Source organism: Silurus meridionalis, chromosome 12 (genome assembly GCF_014805685.1).
Source record: "Silurus meridionalis isolate SWU-2019-XX chromosome 12, ASM1480568v1, whole genome shotgun sequence".
NCBI classification, from domain to species: domain Eukaryota; kingdom Metazoa; phylum Chordata; class Actinopteri; order Siluriformes; family Siluridae; genus Silurus; species Silurus meridionalis.
Window position 1 is genome coordinate 11,622,902 of NC_060895.1, and position 16,782 is coordinate 11,639,683.

Consider the following 16,782-nt stretch of genomic DNA (forward strand, 5'->3'; position numbering starts at 1 on the left):
CGCAGTACCAATTTGTCATGTGTGTGACAGCAAAAACACACATAGAAGCGAAAAACTCAATAACATCAGCTCAATTTAATAACAGACTCGCTGAGAAACTGGAAGAGGAAAAATAAACAGATGGAGAGATTTTCATCTGCTCCCCTCAGAAACAAAGGCGGCACAAAATCAGGGCAGAGACGAGGACATCCAAGTGGCCGAAGATCCACTGAGAGAGGGAGGGGAAAGATTAGGAGGAGCTTTATCTTGTCTACGATTTACCACCAGACATCTGCCTATTAGTAAACATACTGGCACCGCTGCCACAGTCAGAGAACCGAGGCTTTTCACACAGCATGTGACCAACCCACTCATTGCTCTCTCTCTCCTTGTGTTTCCTCTAGCAAAAGTAAAGATTCTGCTTCTTAGAATAGCTCTCATAAAACAAACCATAGTTCAGTGCTCAATTATTTAAAAGCAGATAGTGGTATTTTCCACAATGGTCACTGATCTCCAAACATGAGTGCAAACACAGCAACATGACTACTGCTGTTAATAGAGAAATTACATTACATAACACTAGCAAGCTTTCTTGTGATCTTGTCTACTAGTTTGCACCAGTGGTGGATGAGTGCTCATCAACTAAAACTCAACCCCAGCAAAACATAACTGCTGGTCATCGCAGGTGATTCATCTCCAGGTCAAGATCTCCGGATAACTCTTCATGACTCTCTGCTCTCCCCTTCAGCCACTGCTCGTAACCTTGTGGTAACTATGGGCAATCAACTGTCCTTCTTCTCACATGTCGCTAATGTTGCTCGTTCCTGTCTGTTTTTTCTCTACAACATCCGAAGTATTTGACCATTTCTGTCCACACAGGCTGCCCAGGTGCTTGTTCAGTCTCTTGTCATTTCAAGACTGGACTACTGCAACTCTCCGCTGGCAGGTCTTCCCCTGAACGATATTCATCTACTGCAAATGATCCAAAACGCAGCTGCACGACTTGTGTTCAATCTGCCCAAGTTCTCCCACACCACCCCACTGCTGCGCTCCCTTCACTGGCTTCCAGTAGCTGCATGTCTCAGATTTAAAACACTGATGCTTGCCTACAAGGCCAAAAATGGACCAGCGCCATCTTACCTCAGTGACCTCATCACACCTCGCACTGCACCACGCTGTCTGAGATCCTCCAGCACTGCTCGACTGATACCACCTTCTCTCAGAATGAGAGGTAAGTACACTTCAAGGCTCTTCTCTGTTCTAGCACCGAGGTGGTGGAATGAACTTCTCCTAGATGTCCGTACAGCGGAGTTCCTGGCTATCTTCAAGCGACGGTTGAAGACCTACCTCTTCCTGAAACACCTAAATTATCACTTTCCAAGTTTGCTTTGTAGAACTCAAGAGTTATATTCATATTAAGTTTGTAATCTAGCGCACCAGTGTAGATTTATTCATTGCTAGAGACTCAAAGCACTTTTGTATGTTGCTCTGGACAAAGGCATCTGCTAAATGCTGCAAATGTAAATGGTGAGCGGTCAGTGCCAGCAAAGCCTTCTTTGCTGGCATAAACACTATCAGCAGCACTGACCTACATTTACAAACTAAATTCTAATATTTAATAAATTGTATTAATTTATTCCCAACAGTTTATTCTCTTCATTTCATAGAGGTTCTCTTGGCTGCACTGCTTCCAGTACGAGGATGTTTTTTGTCCAATCAGATTTCAGCCTCTATGTGCTGCCATGTCAATCTAATCTGACCAGGGCCTTCAGAATCAGTAGTGCTGGCCTTTTTACTATAGTCTAGCAATGAGTCTGTTTCTATAACCAATCAAATTACAAATTCACCTCATGGAATAGCGTCAGAATTTTTCCTTCCTCTGATTGATTGGTCATTGGGAAACTGTTACAGCCAAGTTCAACTGGCAAAACATGTCTGTAGCGCACTGCACACATTAATACATTTCTTATGCCCACAATGGCTGAAAGATGAAGAGAAATTGATTTGGTCTCGGACATTCTTAAAAATCCATTTTGAAGAAAAGCTAGACATCATGAGAAGAGGTCAGCCAATCCAGAAGCTAGCTAGCTTGTCTCAGCCTGGGAAAGGGTTTGTTTACCACTTCCAGACCAGTGAACACGAGCGGTACCACTGACTTACAGCCTCTGAGGAGCGGTGCAAATAACGAGTATGCATCTCTGGTGAGTAGGTTGTATTTTATTTACATTTTTATATTTTTGTCATGTTATTAGACAAATATTGATTCTGAACTGCTCCAGATGATGTAGGTGCACAGTTGGGGTTGCAGTGTAGAGGTTTGGAGTCTTAACTGAGTTTCTTGCTTTAGTAAAATGGTATTCACCCTCCATATGTGAAACGCCTATCTCTCTGTAATGCCATGCGTAGTTATATTAAGTTTTTGTATTAAGAGGTGCATTAAGTCGGGTAAGTCCCCACTGAAGGCCCAGGTACCAAGGTGTGCTGCAGGGAGCAGAGAACCAAAGATTAAGGTACTGCAATAAAGAACAGCATGTACCTATATCGATGCCCCGGCGTGGACTGCCCTGCCCTCCGGTAAGATCCTCCACCCAGTGGATGTAGTTGAGGCGCAGTGGGACAGTAGGGATGAGCCGCTCCAAAGGAATCTCAATGCTCAGACCAAAGTCCTCCTTCAGCAGTGTGCATGTAAGAGCACGCACTGCCTCCGGGTCCTTAAAATTTAGCCTGCAGGACAGTGAAGAGAAAAGAGAAGAGAAGAAAGTGGAAAGAGAGAGCGAGAGAGAGAGAGAGAGAGCAAAAAAACCATAAGCCTTACAGCATGATGTAGATTAGGAGTAGGAACCTGTAGGGATTCTAGACAATGTTGTTAGAATATACATCTTGATGCAGTTTAATTTTAGATTTTCTTGCCTACCTGTATGACTAATATTTGCATTTAAAATGATGTTTTACACCTACAGGCTTTAAACCTTTAGGCTTTATATGCTCCCTTAGTGCTTTATGAGTCAAGTTTACTACTGATATTTTCAACTGTAGTCACTCCGTATACAAAAAACAAAACAAAAGCAGCTCACAAAAAATATTTTACAATTACGTCTCTTAATCCCTTATTGAATTCCCTCTTTATCTGGTTATACCTCAAAAATGTTACATTGAAGGAAGCCTTAAATGTCTTTGTGTTGTTCCCTATAGTGAATAGAAATCCTTTTAGGATTTGACTCCTCTGTGTGAACATGAGTTATGATGGTTAACGTTTACATGAAACCCAGGCGATCTTAAAAATGTAGAATTCATTACTCTGACGACACGCATGAAGTTTTGAAATTAGAATGAGATAATAGCATGGCGCTGCTAATGTTGCTTCTAAATGTGACAAAGAAGACAAACATAGAAGACGTGATATTTTGTGGTGTAGCACACAGTCTTGCTGGGGTGGTTTTCTGGAGCGAAAAATCGATTTTTCCCTCCTCACCCCTAATGTGCATTAGTAAAACATGCAGTAAATCTGCTTTCAGCTCGTTAGTGCTGTTCACTCCGACGTCCACGCTGATAGAGAGACACAACAGAGCCACGTCTGTCCATTTGTCCCTGGCTCCCTGATAGCGTGTGCATTATCAACACCAGAATCTCCCCCAGTTTTACAATCCACCGCTTAATGCATTTTGCAGCACGAAGAGCACGTGTGAAATAGAAAGAGAAAGATAGGTGTAATTAAGGCGCCTCCATTCACACCTCTCAATATGTAATTACACGCTTCCTTCTGAGGAGGGGAGTCTGGCACCTCTTAAAAGAAGGGGTTTTGCGTGCACACGTGTTTTGTGCGCGTCTCTGCGTGAGGGCTTAGAATCGAGTCTTGGCATGTAAAATGCTGCTGTGTTGCTCTTAAAAAAAAAAAAAAAACACCTGCAGTGGGCTGCTAAGCATTTAAGCTTGTGTAGGACAATAAAAACTAAATTCTACAATAATATTCACATTGGTGAACCAAAAAAGTGAGCATCGTGTAGCTGCTGTGCGAGTGACAGGCGATTTGTTATAAACAGGCGTCCATTACCATTTTTCTGTGCAAAATTTAATGTCAAAATACGATTTATAAATTATATATTAAGGAAGAAATGAGACTGATCTTGGGCTTGGTTGTTTTCTAGAAAGTAAAAAAAAAAAAGGAGACATTGTAAGGGGTGATTTTTACAGATAGCATCCATCAAGAACAGGAAAAAAATAAGGTGCTAAATACACATGCAAAAAAAAAAAACACATCACTGGATAATGGCTTCTAGTTTGATCTAAATTGTCCCTGGATTAAAAATGAGTGTGCAAATGCTTGCGAATAAGATGGCTATTAAACCCAATGTTACATTACCCAAAGTGAGAGAGAGAGAGAGAGAGAGAGAGAGAGAGAGAGAGAGAGAGAGAGAGAGAAATAAAAGTTAGCTGATTTTCCCAGTGTATCAGTCAAAAAAACTATGAAATATACACAGAAATAACTATTCAAAAGAGCAGAGATAAGTAATGTTGCTGAAGGATGTCTGTAGTAATTATAAGAGATCCTATGAAGTGTATAAATCACAGTGACACAAGCGTCGTTATGATGTACACGTGGTCATCATACTAAATATTCAAAGCCTCCTTCATGCGCCTCACATTAATGCAAACTGATCGTTCTGAACTTTATAATAAGCGCTCTTCGTAAGGCTTGAAGTCGTGCTTTTCATTTAGAAGGGCAAATGTTCATAACGTATGTAGGATTCGCAAGTGCCAGAAACTCAACAATTGAACTAAAGTCTCTGGAACTGCCTCTTTTGTGATAAGTCCTTTCAAACACTATTTTTTTTTTCTTCATTGTTCTACATTGTATACTTGGCCAATATTTGGTTTTTAATTTGGTTTCGGTGGATGGTGATAAAAAACAAAAAACAGTCTTTATGCTGAAAAGAAAACCGCAAACCCTCCTAACCCTCAGGCCACATATAATCATGTTTAAAAGGTTTTAAAAGACAAAGTTCACACACACAAACAGACAAATAGGAGTGTGTCTATGAATAACAAAGTAATAATAATAAAACCTCCTTTTTAACTCCTTCAACTGCTTTGGAAAATGAGAACAGGTGAAATGACTTTGGTATTCATATTTCAGTAAATTCAGTAAAGACCACTAAGTTTCTGAATGAAAATTCAAGCTACTTCTTTTGTACTGATGTTTTAAATTGTATTGTTAAGTACTGTGTTGTTTGTATATATAGCTTATACAGTCTTTTAATCTTTTAATGAAAAATATATTTATTTAATAACCAGATTGTACATATAATTGGCAGCTGGACCAATGAATTATTTATTTGCATATCCTATTCAACTCCGAACTTAACATTGTGATATGTAGTGTGTATCATCAACACGGTGTCAAGAATTCTCCGAGATTATTTTTTAAGTACTTCATAAATAAAGCCCACAAAGCATGTGCTGCACAGTTTAGTGTAATAATGATCATGTAATTTTTTAAACAGCAGCTTAAAAATTCATTAGAAATCATTTAAAAACGTGCAACAGCATTGTGCTAAATCCTTAAGCTCCTCCGAGGAGAAAACCATGAGATTTAACATCTGCTATACCTGAATATAGATTTTTACTTCTCCATCTCCTCTAAGAGTCTACAGACTGCTCACATCAATCAAAACTACAGCTATGAAGAGGAAGGTCATGCTCATTTGAGGCCCAGAATTCATTGTGGGCAGTGGGTTGCCGTGTTATAATGCAGAGCGGATTGAATGGACTGACTTTCTTTAGGTCAAAGCAATAAAAATATAATAACAAAAAAAGCAACCCACAAACACACATCCTCCTCCAACCCACTCAGAGGGAGAAGAAAAAAAAAAAAACACACACACAAAAAAAAAAACCCCAGTGTCCATGTGCACGCATGGCTACGAGACATTCCAAAGTATTCAATATTCTTTAGCAGATTTTAGTGAATAGATAGCAATTAGTTTTAAAATGACAGTCACATTAACTCAAATTAACCCCCCATTTTGACCCTGTCTATTAATCCATTAACGTGACCTTCAGGTCGACAGTTATATTAAATATGAATCTGATTGTAACAGATGGTTTCCATGGATACAGCTTAATCGGGTCACCTATATTGATGAGAAAAGGGAAAGTCAATATAATTAAACTGGCAGGCGTGGTCCTTTCCCCCCCTCAAAATAAATAAATAAATAAATATAAAATAATGAAAGAACACTAGAGTAAAGAAAATCTCAGGTTTCTGAATTTAAGATAATCTGTAAATCATGGTTTTAAACATCTATTTAAACAACAAGCCCTGTTTTTTAGATGCGGAAGTCCTTAGACTTAAGTATCCGTATGAATTTAATAAATGATACACATCAAGGTTACAGGTACGCTTACTTAACGCTTAAGCGAAGTTCATTTATAAAAACAAACAAACAAAAAAAGGCTGTAGCTTCTGCCTTGAGATACTAAACAAATCACATCTTTTCCCAGAACCAGTCAGCAAACTTGCACAAGTATCACATTTATTCCCCTATAAATACTTACAGCTTTACAAGAATAGATGCTGTGAACCAGTTTTCAGTACAGTGGCCATATCCTGCATTAATCAGCTCACAGGGTCACATGATTCACTGTGTTTGTTTTCTCTTCAGAAAGTCCCATTCATGTGTGTTCACAAGAACAATGGAACCTTGAAGAATCTGAAGGTTGCGGTTTGAAACATTTGTAATCAGTATCGAATGAGCTGTAGAGCAAGAGCTATCTGAAGCTGAGACTGGTCCATTAATCATTGTAGTATATATAGATATTGAATTACAGTCTAATTTCAACCAGATTGTGACATTGCGATGTTCAAGAGGACCCTGAAGACTCCATATGTTTTGGATGGTTTTCTATCCTTAAGAAATTCTGGGCTCTACAGGCTTTAGTGCAGCTTATCTTATACATTTGCATGCATAGTTTGGATACAGACCACAAAAATGAAAAGATACATTTCATTAAATATGAGAGCACACAGCAAGCTGGGGATGAATCCAGAAAAGAAAACACAGGTATATACATTTTCAATTCATGCACATTTTGCAGATATTGCATACAAAGCTAATAAGAGATGTTCACAAATGTTCACACTAGCCAACATCTGACTAGAAGATAATGCCTTCAATCAACATGGGCGTTTTGGAGTTATCTCAGACTATACTAATATTCTGGCTATGTAATCATAAATTAACTTGTTGGAACTAAGATTTGATTTGTTAATATTTGTAAGATTTGTGTTGATTTAAATGTAAATTTAGTTTTTCTTTTTTAATCAGCATATTTATATAATAATTTTTTATTGCACTCCCTGTAGACAACCAAGACATAATCAATACTCGAACTACATCTCCTATCTTTTAGTCTGTCCCTATTTTTAGCTGCTAATGAAGGGAGAGGAGCGGAAAGCTCCAGGCCTTAGAAATAGAAGTGAGATGTGTGATGCTGACAGGAGTAGTGATGACACGTGCGTGTGCTGCTGACGGTTGATATCTGTGTCCTTGCTGCTGTGAGATGACAAGAGAGACAGAAAGCTCAATGATGGCAATATTGCCTAATGTGCTGATGTAACAGGAGTTTAATGGTTTACACCAATATGGAGCACTATCTTGCAATGCACAGCCTACCTACACCCCAAATCATGAGGGCGGAAAAGATATTTTCACAAAGACATGAGCAGAGAGGTCAGGGAGCAGGTTTGAGTAGCAGATCAAGGTGTGAAAAGGTGTGCATGTGTGTGTGTGTATGAAAGAGAGAGGGAGAGAAACTGACAGACAGAGACAGAAAAGGAGTTGTGTATGAGGGAAAGAGAAACACACATGCTATGGTATTGGTGCACTATCAACTTCAAGTGCACCCACACACACCAGTAATAGGTATTCCACTCAGACAAAGGCCTGTGGTGTTAACTGAAAACAGCTCTGTACTTTAGCATCACCTGGCACAAGGTCACCTTTAGAACCTATTAAAAACCATCTCATGAACTGGTCATACATATTGCAGTCCTTTCGTTACCATCTGAATGCAGATAAAGCATGCAAAATAAATGCCATATGCATTCCCTCTGTTTCCTAGGCAACCATTTTCCATGACACATAGAAGAGATCAGAGGGTCATCTTAAAAAAAAAGGTCCTTAACAATATAAAACACACACACCCACAAATATTAACACTCCCATAACTCCTTCGCACACACTCCATTTCTCTTTCCCTCACACACTGTTTGTCTTTCTGTCTCAAAGCTTGCTGATGTAGTTGTACATAGTCAATAAAGCTATCTTGATAGGTAGAAAAAAAGAAAAAAAAACTTAAATGAGATCAACCTCAGTTCTTAATCCAACATGACACTCCCATAAACACCAAATCTCCAGAAATCCTGAGGACTCAAAATCTCTTTGTCTGCATCCGATTTTAACCACTCCAAGACAATGCTATGTTATTAGCTGGATGAAAAGCCGCCCGAAGCAAATTACACATAATAACAGAGCGACGCTAATGTGGAAACCTAATACTGATGGCGTTAAAGTGTAAAATCACGCCACAGCTGGAAGACTTAAACACTCTGGAGCAATCGAGCGTCCTGTAGAGAGGAGACAGGTTTAGGATATCCGCAGCTTGGGCCCCCCGACTGAGGTGCGAGTTATTTGTAAGTGGGCTGGGGCTAAAGCCCATAATTATTCCCCTTTATGTTGGATGAGGGTCCTCAGCATTAATAATGCAACTTTTAGTGGTAGCAGGCTGTGGGGATTAATGCTCTTATCACCTGAGCTACTGAATGCTTCTCTGCTCTTTCTCTGGTGAAAGCAGGCTACAACATAAAATGTCACCTCAGCTGAATTTTTTATATTCTCCAGAGCACACCAGATCCAGGTGGCTTGGACACCTGTGATGGACGGATGGTTGTCTGTCTGCTTAATGCTTTCTTTAATCCTGTCTCCCGTCCATGGACAGAGCACCCTCCCCCCCCACCCCCCACCACGAAGCTTCTTTCTCTTCTCCAGCTGAGACATGAAAAAGGAAGTGAAAGCGGATCTGCTTCCTGTCAGTCTGTGAAGAGTGCTGTCTTGTCAGATTAACCCCACTCCGCTTAAAGTACTTAAGCTAAATTTGTGAAAGCCAATCAAAGTCATGCAGCTAAATCTGAGAGTGTAAAAAAAGGAAAGACTGAAACAGATAGAATCATAATCAGCAAGAATATTTTCTGAGACTGATTTGTGAACTTGTGTGAGAACAGGCTGAGGATAGGCTGTGTCCTGGAGACTTCGAGAAACAAAGGAAAAAACAGAAAAACAAAGACAGAAGGGTTTTGCTGTCTGTAAAAATGGTTGATGATGGATGTGTGCTGTAACTCACACCTGTTAAGGAAGCCTGGAGGATTTAAGCAGCACCCCCACCCTTCTTTTAGCATCCAACACACACACAAACACACAGAGAAACAGCCAGAGCACTGAATTCATCTGCATTTACACAATGCCATTTTCTCTTCTCCCACCCAGGAGAGACGTACAGCTGTGTGCGTGTGTGGGCTGGTTCAAACAGGACAAAACATCATCATGTGCACGTTTAGGAGGGTCCCATCTGCCAGTTGCAGTGGGAACAGAAGTACAGTGATAACAGAATGCAAAATACATAAAGAAATAATCCAAAAGGTAAGCAAATGAGAAAAATGCTAAATCCATACCTGAGTGAGGCATGTAAAGTAGTTCTCCTGGAAGTATACAGTATATTTAAAGGCATTCAGCCAGTTGTATTGTTTATGTAAACCTTGTACAGTATATTTTTCATCTATTCGGTGTAGAGCACACTAAATCCACTGTTTTTCCATTTTTATATCGATGTTAGAGTTCAGAGAACTGACCGATACCTGGATATTGATCTGATGCTGACACGCTCACAGTAAACACACTGTTGCCCAGACAGGTTCGCTAAAAGTGCTTTGTATTCACATAATGATTTGTTTCCTCTCATAAATAAAAAGAGCCATGTTGTGTCACTCAGTAACACAATCACATATGTCGGGTCCTGAGTGGTGCTGCAGAACAGAATTCGCTGTGAGGGGATCAAACAGACTCTAAAAGATTAACTCTTGGTTGCTCATTTGTTTGTAAATTAATGCCAAGTCAGCATCAACAGCTGGAGAAGAAGTAAGTGGTTGCATTTTTAGCCACTTTAGGACCCATGACCTTGACTTAAAAAGCACAAAAGAGAACGCTATGTCACTGTTTGCAAGCTAACAGGAGACTCTTTATGCATCTGCTGTACGAGACTGAAACGATCACGAGTTTCTTCACAAGAGGTGGTGTCGAGTTCCAAAGATGCGACGAGTGGTGAAACGTTTTTCAGTTGTCCTAACCTGGCGAGTCCTGAATGTGACAAGTTCTGCAACCGACAAGCACCAAAGTATTACTGTAACAAGAATCTTTTAAGAAGTTTATCTTCAATAATTAAATTCAAATTCAATCCAGTCTCAATTAATCAAAATTCTTTACATATGAATTAAACGATTACTAAAGAGCGGTTCAACCATCACAATCCTGGTGTGGAAGAACAACCTTAATCTCTCCCCTGTCAATCAAGGCAACATTAACCAATCATGGGCAGTTGTGAGCTCAGGTTTTTGAAAAAGGGCAGACAGCTGAGAGCTTAGATAGATAGAGCTGCCCTAGCATTCCTAGCATGAGCAGGAATTTTAAAAAGACGTGCTACATCAGGCGTTTTAGGAGGATGTGTGCACTAAGCTTTCACCCTCCCTTTCGGTCAAGAGAAAGTCTTACTAGTGAGTGAGAATTAGCAAATGACTAAATTAAGAGAAATACGAAGGGGTGAGCACGAAAGCCCATCATTTCAGATTACAACTCAGTGTCTGAAACACATACTCAGTGTGAAATCGGCGGGTTCCACATCTGGCAGGCTGTGTTTCTAATTCTGATTTATGATAATGAACAGGATGATATTTAGGTCTGTACTGTTAGAATGTTATCCACACTGTAATGCCACATTATTCCCAAGTGCTGTGCATTTTGTGAAATACTGTATGCTACAGGATGTTTTTGGGTCACCTACTTAGTCAAGAACCAACATGCTCACTGGTTGAATAAATTACTGAATGTAAAGGGCAGAGCTCTTAGAAATGTTCTCACAGGTCCTCTAAATAATACTCAGTGGTGGACAAAGTACACAAAGCCTGTACTTGACTAGAGATACAGTAGGTAAAATATTACTGCAGAAAAAGTGCCCCTTTAAACTTTCACTTAAGTAAAAGTACAAATGTATTTGGCTTCAAATGTACTTAAGTATCCAAGTACTATGATTTATTATGGATATAATAATTTTTATCACAAGACTCTTTCTTTTGCTGAAATCAACTCAGTTTATGTGTAAAGACTCCGGTGTTACTCTTAACACACCAATCGATTAATAGAATAATATTAATGAGTCAAACACTGATTGATATATAATAAATTATCATGAGTCAAAACCTTTTTTTCAACGACAAAAAAAAAATTAAAAAATCACGCAAATAAGACCACGGATGCTGTGGCAAGTTGGAGTCATGAGATTCTTCTTTCATTAATTCCTCTCAAAATTTTTTCAACATATTCCGCCTTTTCTTCCTGAGTGTATGAGTGAGGGAACGTCTCCTGGCGGTGGGTGCGCACTCCGAGTCCCAACCAGGTACATTGATCCTGACATTATATTATAATTGACGTGACCGTGCAAACAAGCAGTAAAAAAACCTGTGCCGCCCCCCCAATCCTAGTCTGCTGCCCATGTCACCTCTGCCTAAATCCGCCACTGCCAAGCGGGAATCAAAACAAGTTTAAAACGGAGCGTGAGCTCTACCCTAGATGGTGGCTTGACCAGTTAGGTTTTAATCTGCTCATAAATAAAAAGGAACGACTGATTTGACTTGAAATAAACTGAAGTTAAAGTGAAAGTCTCCCCAAACGGAAATACTTGCATCAAGTACAGATACGCGAAAAATAGAACGACTTAAATACAGTAACTAATTACATTTACTTCATTACTGTCCACCACTAGTAATACTGAACAGTAGAAGAGCAATATGTTAAAGATCATCCTGTGTGTAAAAATGATGCAATTGTAATGGCTGTATTGTATTGTTGATTATTACTGAATGACCTCAATACACTTGATATCACAGGTATTATCGTTTAATAACATCGAAAGCTCCACTGTTTAAGCAGCCAATGATGCTAAAAAGTTTGTGTCATCAAAGTATGTTTTTTTTATGCACTACTACACCTGTTTTTCTGCGTTGAAAACATGGATATGCACCATAAACTCTGAAAAGGCTTTAGGGTATCTTTGATCATGATCACGTATCACCTTGGAAGGAGAGACACACTCCTAGCACACATGCATTAAACATGAGGGACTACCATGACATTCAAGAAGGTCTGTTACAAAATCACTCGGTGTAAAAGTGTGTGACTCTCGAGCACGTTCAATTCAATGAACCAACAAATACATTTTCTTCAATTTAGGTTAGATTTCTCTCATTCAATGAGAGGTGAATCTAATAAAGCACAAAAGCTCAAATACAATTCAAGGGTGCCAATAATTCTGGGCCTGACTGCAATTAAAGTGCAAAAGCAGGCTGCAGGAAGCTGGGGTTTTTTTGCTCCCACACCATCATTATAACAAATCAAAGGAGGGGCCTGCAACGCGGGATTCTTTTCATGCTGAACCTTCAAAAGCAGGATCCACAGGCGTACGTGACAGCGCAGCCGAGATCGAGAGGCGAGATAAAGACAGGCAGTCAGAGAGGGGTGCAGCACACGCACTCGGTTCACCCTCTCTAGGTGCACACATGTCTGGAGATGAGATGAGATAGAGAAAAAGCACATCTCCAAGGTCCAGCATTCTTTTCTTCTTTTCCTGCGAGAAGACACTGATAGACGTCTCTTTGTCCGGCTATAATGATTGTCCTGCTGAGGCGGTGTGATGCGAGCAGACAAAGACTGAAGATTGTTATAATAAAGTGGACTTGATAGAAAATTCCATTCTCATCCACAATGCAATCTAAAATCAAATCAAGGCAATGTGGCTTTTAATGTCATTTCAGCTATATACAGTTGGTACAATACACAGTAAAACAAAAGAACGTTCCTTCCGGACCAATGCACTAAACAAAATAACACATTTACACTATCACAACAAAATAATTTAGTGCAAACAACAGAAAACAGCAATGAGACAATAGTCTCTGTCCATCTGACTGGAGTTGCATTAGTGCTAATTCATTTCTACCTAAAGAGAGCAATGCAGCAGAGCTTTTGTCTGTCCAACCCTTTTGCCTTCTCATCTGTACACTCTGATCAGAACATGTACAGTAGGTGCCAATCAGAGTTCTCTCTCTCACGGACGAGCTCCGTCGCATGCAGAACCTGCCGGAAAACATCTGACGCCGTACGACATGAGCCAACGATGCTGAACACAGTGAAAAAAACTAAATCCACCGAAGTTTAAAACCCATCCGACATTGCCCGCGGGTTGACTGTCAGCTTGGTGATTCCGAGGGCTTTAAGAGAATGATGAGAATAACATTTGGAGAGAGAATGAGAATACCATTTTGGAACTGTATTGTTATCAAGCCTTCAACCAGCTGTAGTTCAGGTTACATGTAGACTCGGGTGTCAGGTCTGGTTCAGCGCCACGCACTTCCGGGTCGGCGGCCATCTTGCTGTTTTTCCTGCGCCTCCCGGTATTTAAGGAGACCCGAGACTTTAGCTCGGGGCCAGATTATCTCACCGGCTTTCTAAAGTCTCTGGGATTATTCTTGCGACCCTGCCTGATCTGTATTCTGTTCTTGTTTCTGATCCCTGTTCTGCTCTGCCTCCCGAGTTACCCGGTTTATACTCTGGACTGTTTTTGGTTGTGTTTTACTCTGTCCTTTATTGCTCAGTTTTTTGGATTTTGATTTTTTGGACTGTTTTTTTTCAGCTTTGGTTTTTTCTCTCCCTTGGTCCTCCCGTCCCTCCATCCACTCACCTAGTCACCCACAAGATCCCTGACAGAATAATCTGGCTGTGCATCGTGTCCTGCCATGTTTCTGACAGAGGGTACCAAAACCTGCTAACAAGTGCATTGATTGGAGAGGCTTGTGGTATTCAATAAATGTTTAACTTAAGCTATTTTCTGTATCTTGTCTGCATCAAATATCGCCCATCGGCTGCCCTGATTTCTAAACATCGGCCAGAGAAAAACCCATAATAGCCGACCTGTAGTATCTCTAGTATTGCCATTGAATATCCAGTGCAAAAACATGTCAGCCAAACTGCATAGACACCCTAAATGGGGCTTACTTGAGCATAATGATCCGAGTGACAGCAAGTCTCATAACGTTCTGCAGATTTTATACCCCAATTACTGATTCTACTGGAGACTTAATACAATGTGACTAGAAAATGCTCTCCTTTCCTGCAACTCTAATCCTTAGCAGTGGCAACATTTTAGCACAAATGTCCTCCAGGCATATATACTCGCTTATTTGGAACATCTGTACACCTACTCATTCATGTAATGATGTAATCAGGCAGTTATGTTGCAGCAGTGGAATGCATAACATCATGCACATACAGGCCTGCAGCTAAAAAATGTCCATATCAATCACCATAATAGGGAAAAAATGTGATATCTAATTTTGATCATGGCATGACGGTTGGCGTCAGACATGCTGGTGTCAGATTTTAATAACTTGACTTCCTGGGATTATTTTACACACAACAGTCTCAGCTCAGAATAGGAAAAAGCATCCAGTGAGAAGCAGTTTTGTGGATTGAGGTCAATGACAGACTGGTTCAAGCTAACAGAAAGTGTACAGTAACTCAGATAACCATTCATTATACCGTATTTTCCGGACTATAAGCCGCTACTTTATGAAGCGGCTAATTTATGGATTTTTCCGGGGTTTTTCACGGTTTCACAAGCTTCAAGCCAAAACAACTGAGCCCCATAACATTAGACCAGTGAAATTGCCAAACGGGTTCAGGAGAACCAATGAAATTTATGAAAAAACAGACTTCACCTGTGTTCTGAGCTGCATGGCATCGGGAGAAAAGCTTCACCGATGGTGATTTTTAAACGCACGACGATGCTAAAAGATAATCTCTCGAAAGAAATAGTTGTGAAATGAAGGAGGAATACAGTGAACAATGACTTTCTTGGTAGGGTACTGTTTAGATACAAGCTGTGTAACAGACACCGTCTTTCGTTAAAGCCTTTGTAAAGTTAATTAGTTTCAGTGTAGACACTGCGGCTTATAGACAGGTGCAGCATATTTATGTTCGAAATAAAAATCTTTGTAAAATTCAGTGGGTGCGGCTTATATATGGGTGCGTTTAATAGTCCGGAAATTACGGTAACTGTGGTGAAAAGAAATAGATGGGCTACTCAGAAGACCATGTCAGGTTCCACTTTTGTCAGCCAAAAACACAAAGAACAGTCTGTAGAGGGAATAGGTTACAAATTAAAAAAAATGGAAAAATGTAGTCTAAAATCTCAATTTTACATGAATCCATGTATCCCACCTGCCCTGTGTGAGCAGTCTAGGCTGGTGGAGGTTGTGTAACGGTGTGGGGAATGTTTTCATCACTTCAGTATCTCAGCCTTTTTGAGTTTTGTTGCTGACCATGTCCACAATCTACTACTTTTAATGTCTATTTGCTGCATGATAACACACCGTGTCACGTAGCACGTCATCTTTAACTGGTTTCATGAACATTTACTATTTTTTCAAAATCGAATAGAACACCTGTGGGATGTATGAGAACAGGAGAATTGCTGCATGAAAGTGCAGGTAAAAACCTGCAATTAAGTAAACATTTACTATAATCTCAAAAATCTGTTTCCACAATCCTGAAGAATCCATTGCAGGGAACTGAGGCTGTTTAAAAACAAAAGGCAGCTCACTATCAGCGTTCCTAGTACAGTGCTCAGTGAATGTACATAAAGAGAAGGTTCGTCATACCAAATTTTAGCCTTTCGTTATGACTGGGGCTGAATCTGGGTATGTGTGTATGTGTAAACCCTAAGGCTATGCAGACACTGTTACCCAGAATGAGAGGCCTACTGAAGAACAGCAGCTGAGCCTGGGTCTGAAGTCTGAGAGATTTCCCTGCTGACTGTAGCCTAGAGCAGCAAAGACACAGTACTTGCATACACAGCAGCCCTCAGAGACTTTTGCCCTCTTCTTTCTTCCTCGCTCTAGCTGCCCAGGTTGGAGACCTATTTTTAAAGAGCCCTGCAGCTACCCATCATTACAATGCTGGAGTCACTGGGGGTGCCTGTGCGCATCTCTTGGCAAGGTTACATCAAACACACCAATGACTCAGAGATGGGAATGAAAATGCTAAGATGCAAAGAGCTGAAATATGAACAGGCCATTTCCCTCAACACAAAAAAAGAAAATGTAAAAATGGGGGAATAAGAACAACGCCGAGTTAAGCACTGCTTGTCCGAATCCGTTATTCTCTTCGCATATAACTCAGATCCTCAACACACCCGTACCGGCAGAATTCCCAAGAGACTCTTATCCAGGCAGAGTTACTACTCTAAATCTAATGCAGAGGCTTAGCCGCTGTGGAGGTTATCGGATTATTTTATTCTGAAGGCACATAATGTGCTGAAACACCGCTTCCACAAACAATAACACATTAAAGTACACTGCTAAACTGACCAATCAAATATATATATATATATATATATCACCTTTTTAGATAATTCAATAAATCC

The 16,782-nt window shown here is 40.2% G+C and overlaps 1 protein-coding gene across 1 annotated transcript in view; it reads right to left on the reverse strand.

The window, feature by feature from the left end:
• Positions 1 to 16,782, reverse strand: part of mettl16 (methyltransferase 16, N6-methyladenosin) — a 35,027-nt gene that overhangs the window by 15,417 nt on the left and 2,828 nt on the right. The window contains exon 3 of the mRNA XM_046863067.1: positions 2,516 to 2,703. Within this exon, the coding sequence (XP_046719023.1) occupies positions 2,516 to 2,703 (188 nt within the window). The remainder of the gene's footprint in view (positions 1 to 2,515; positions 2,704 to 16,782) is intronic.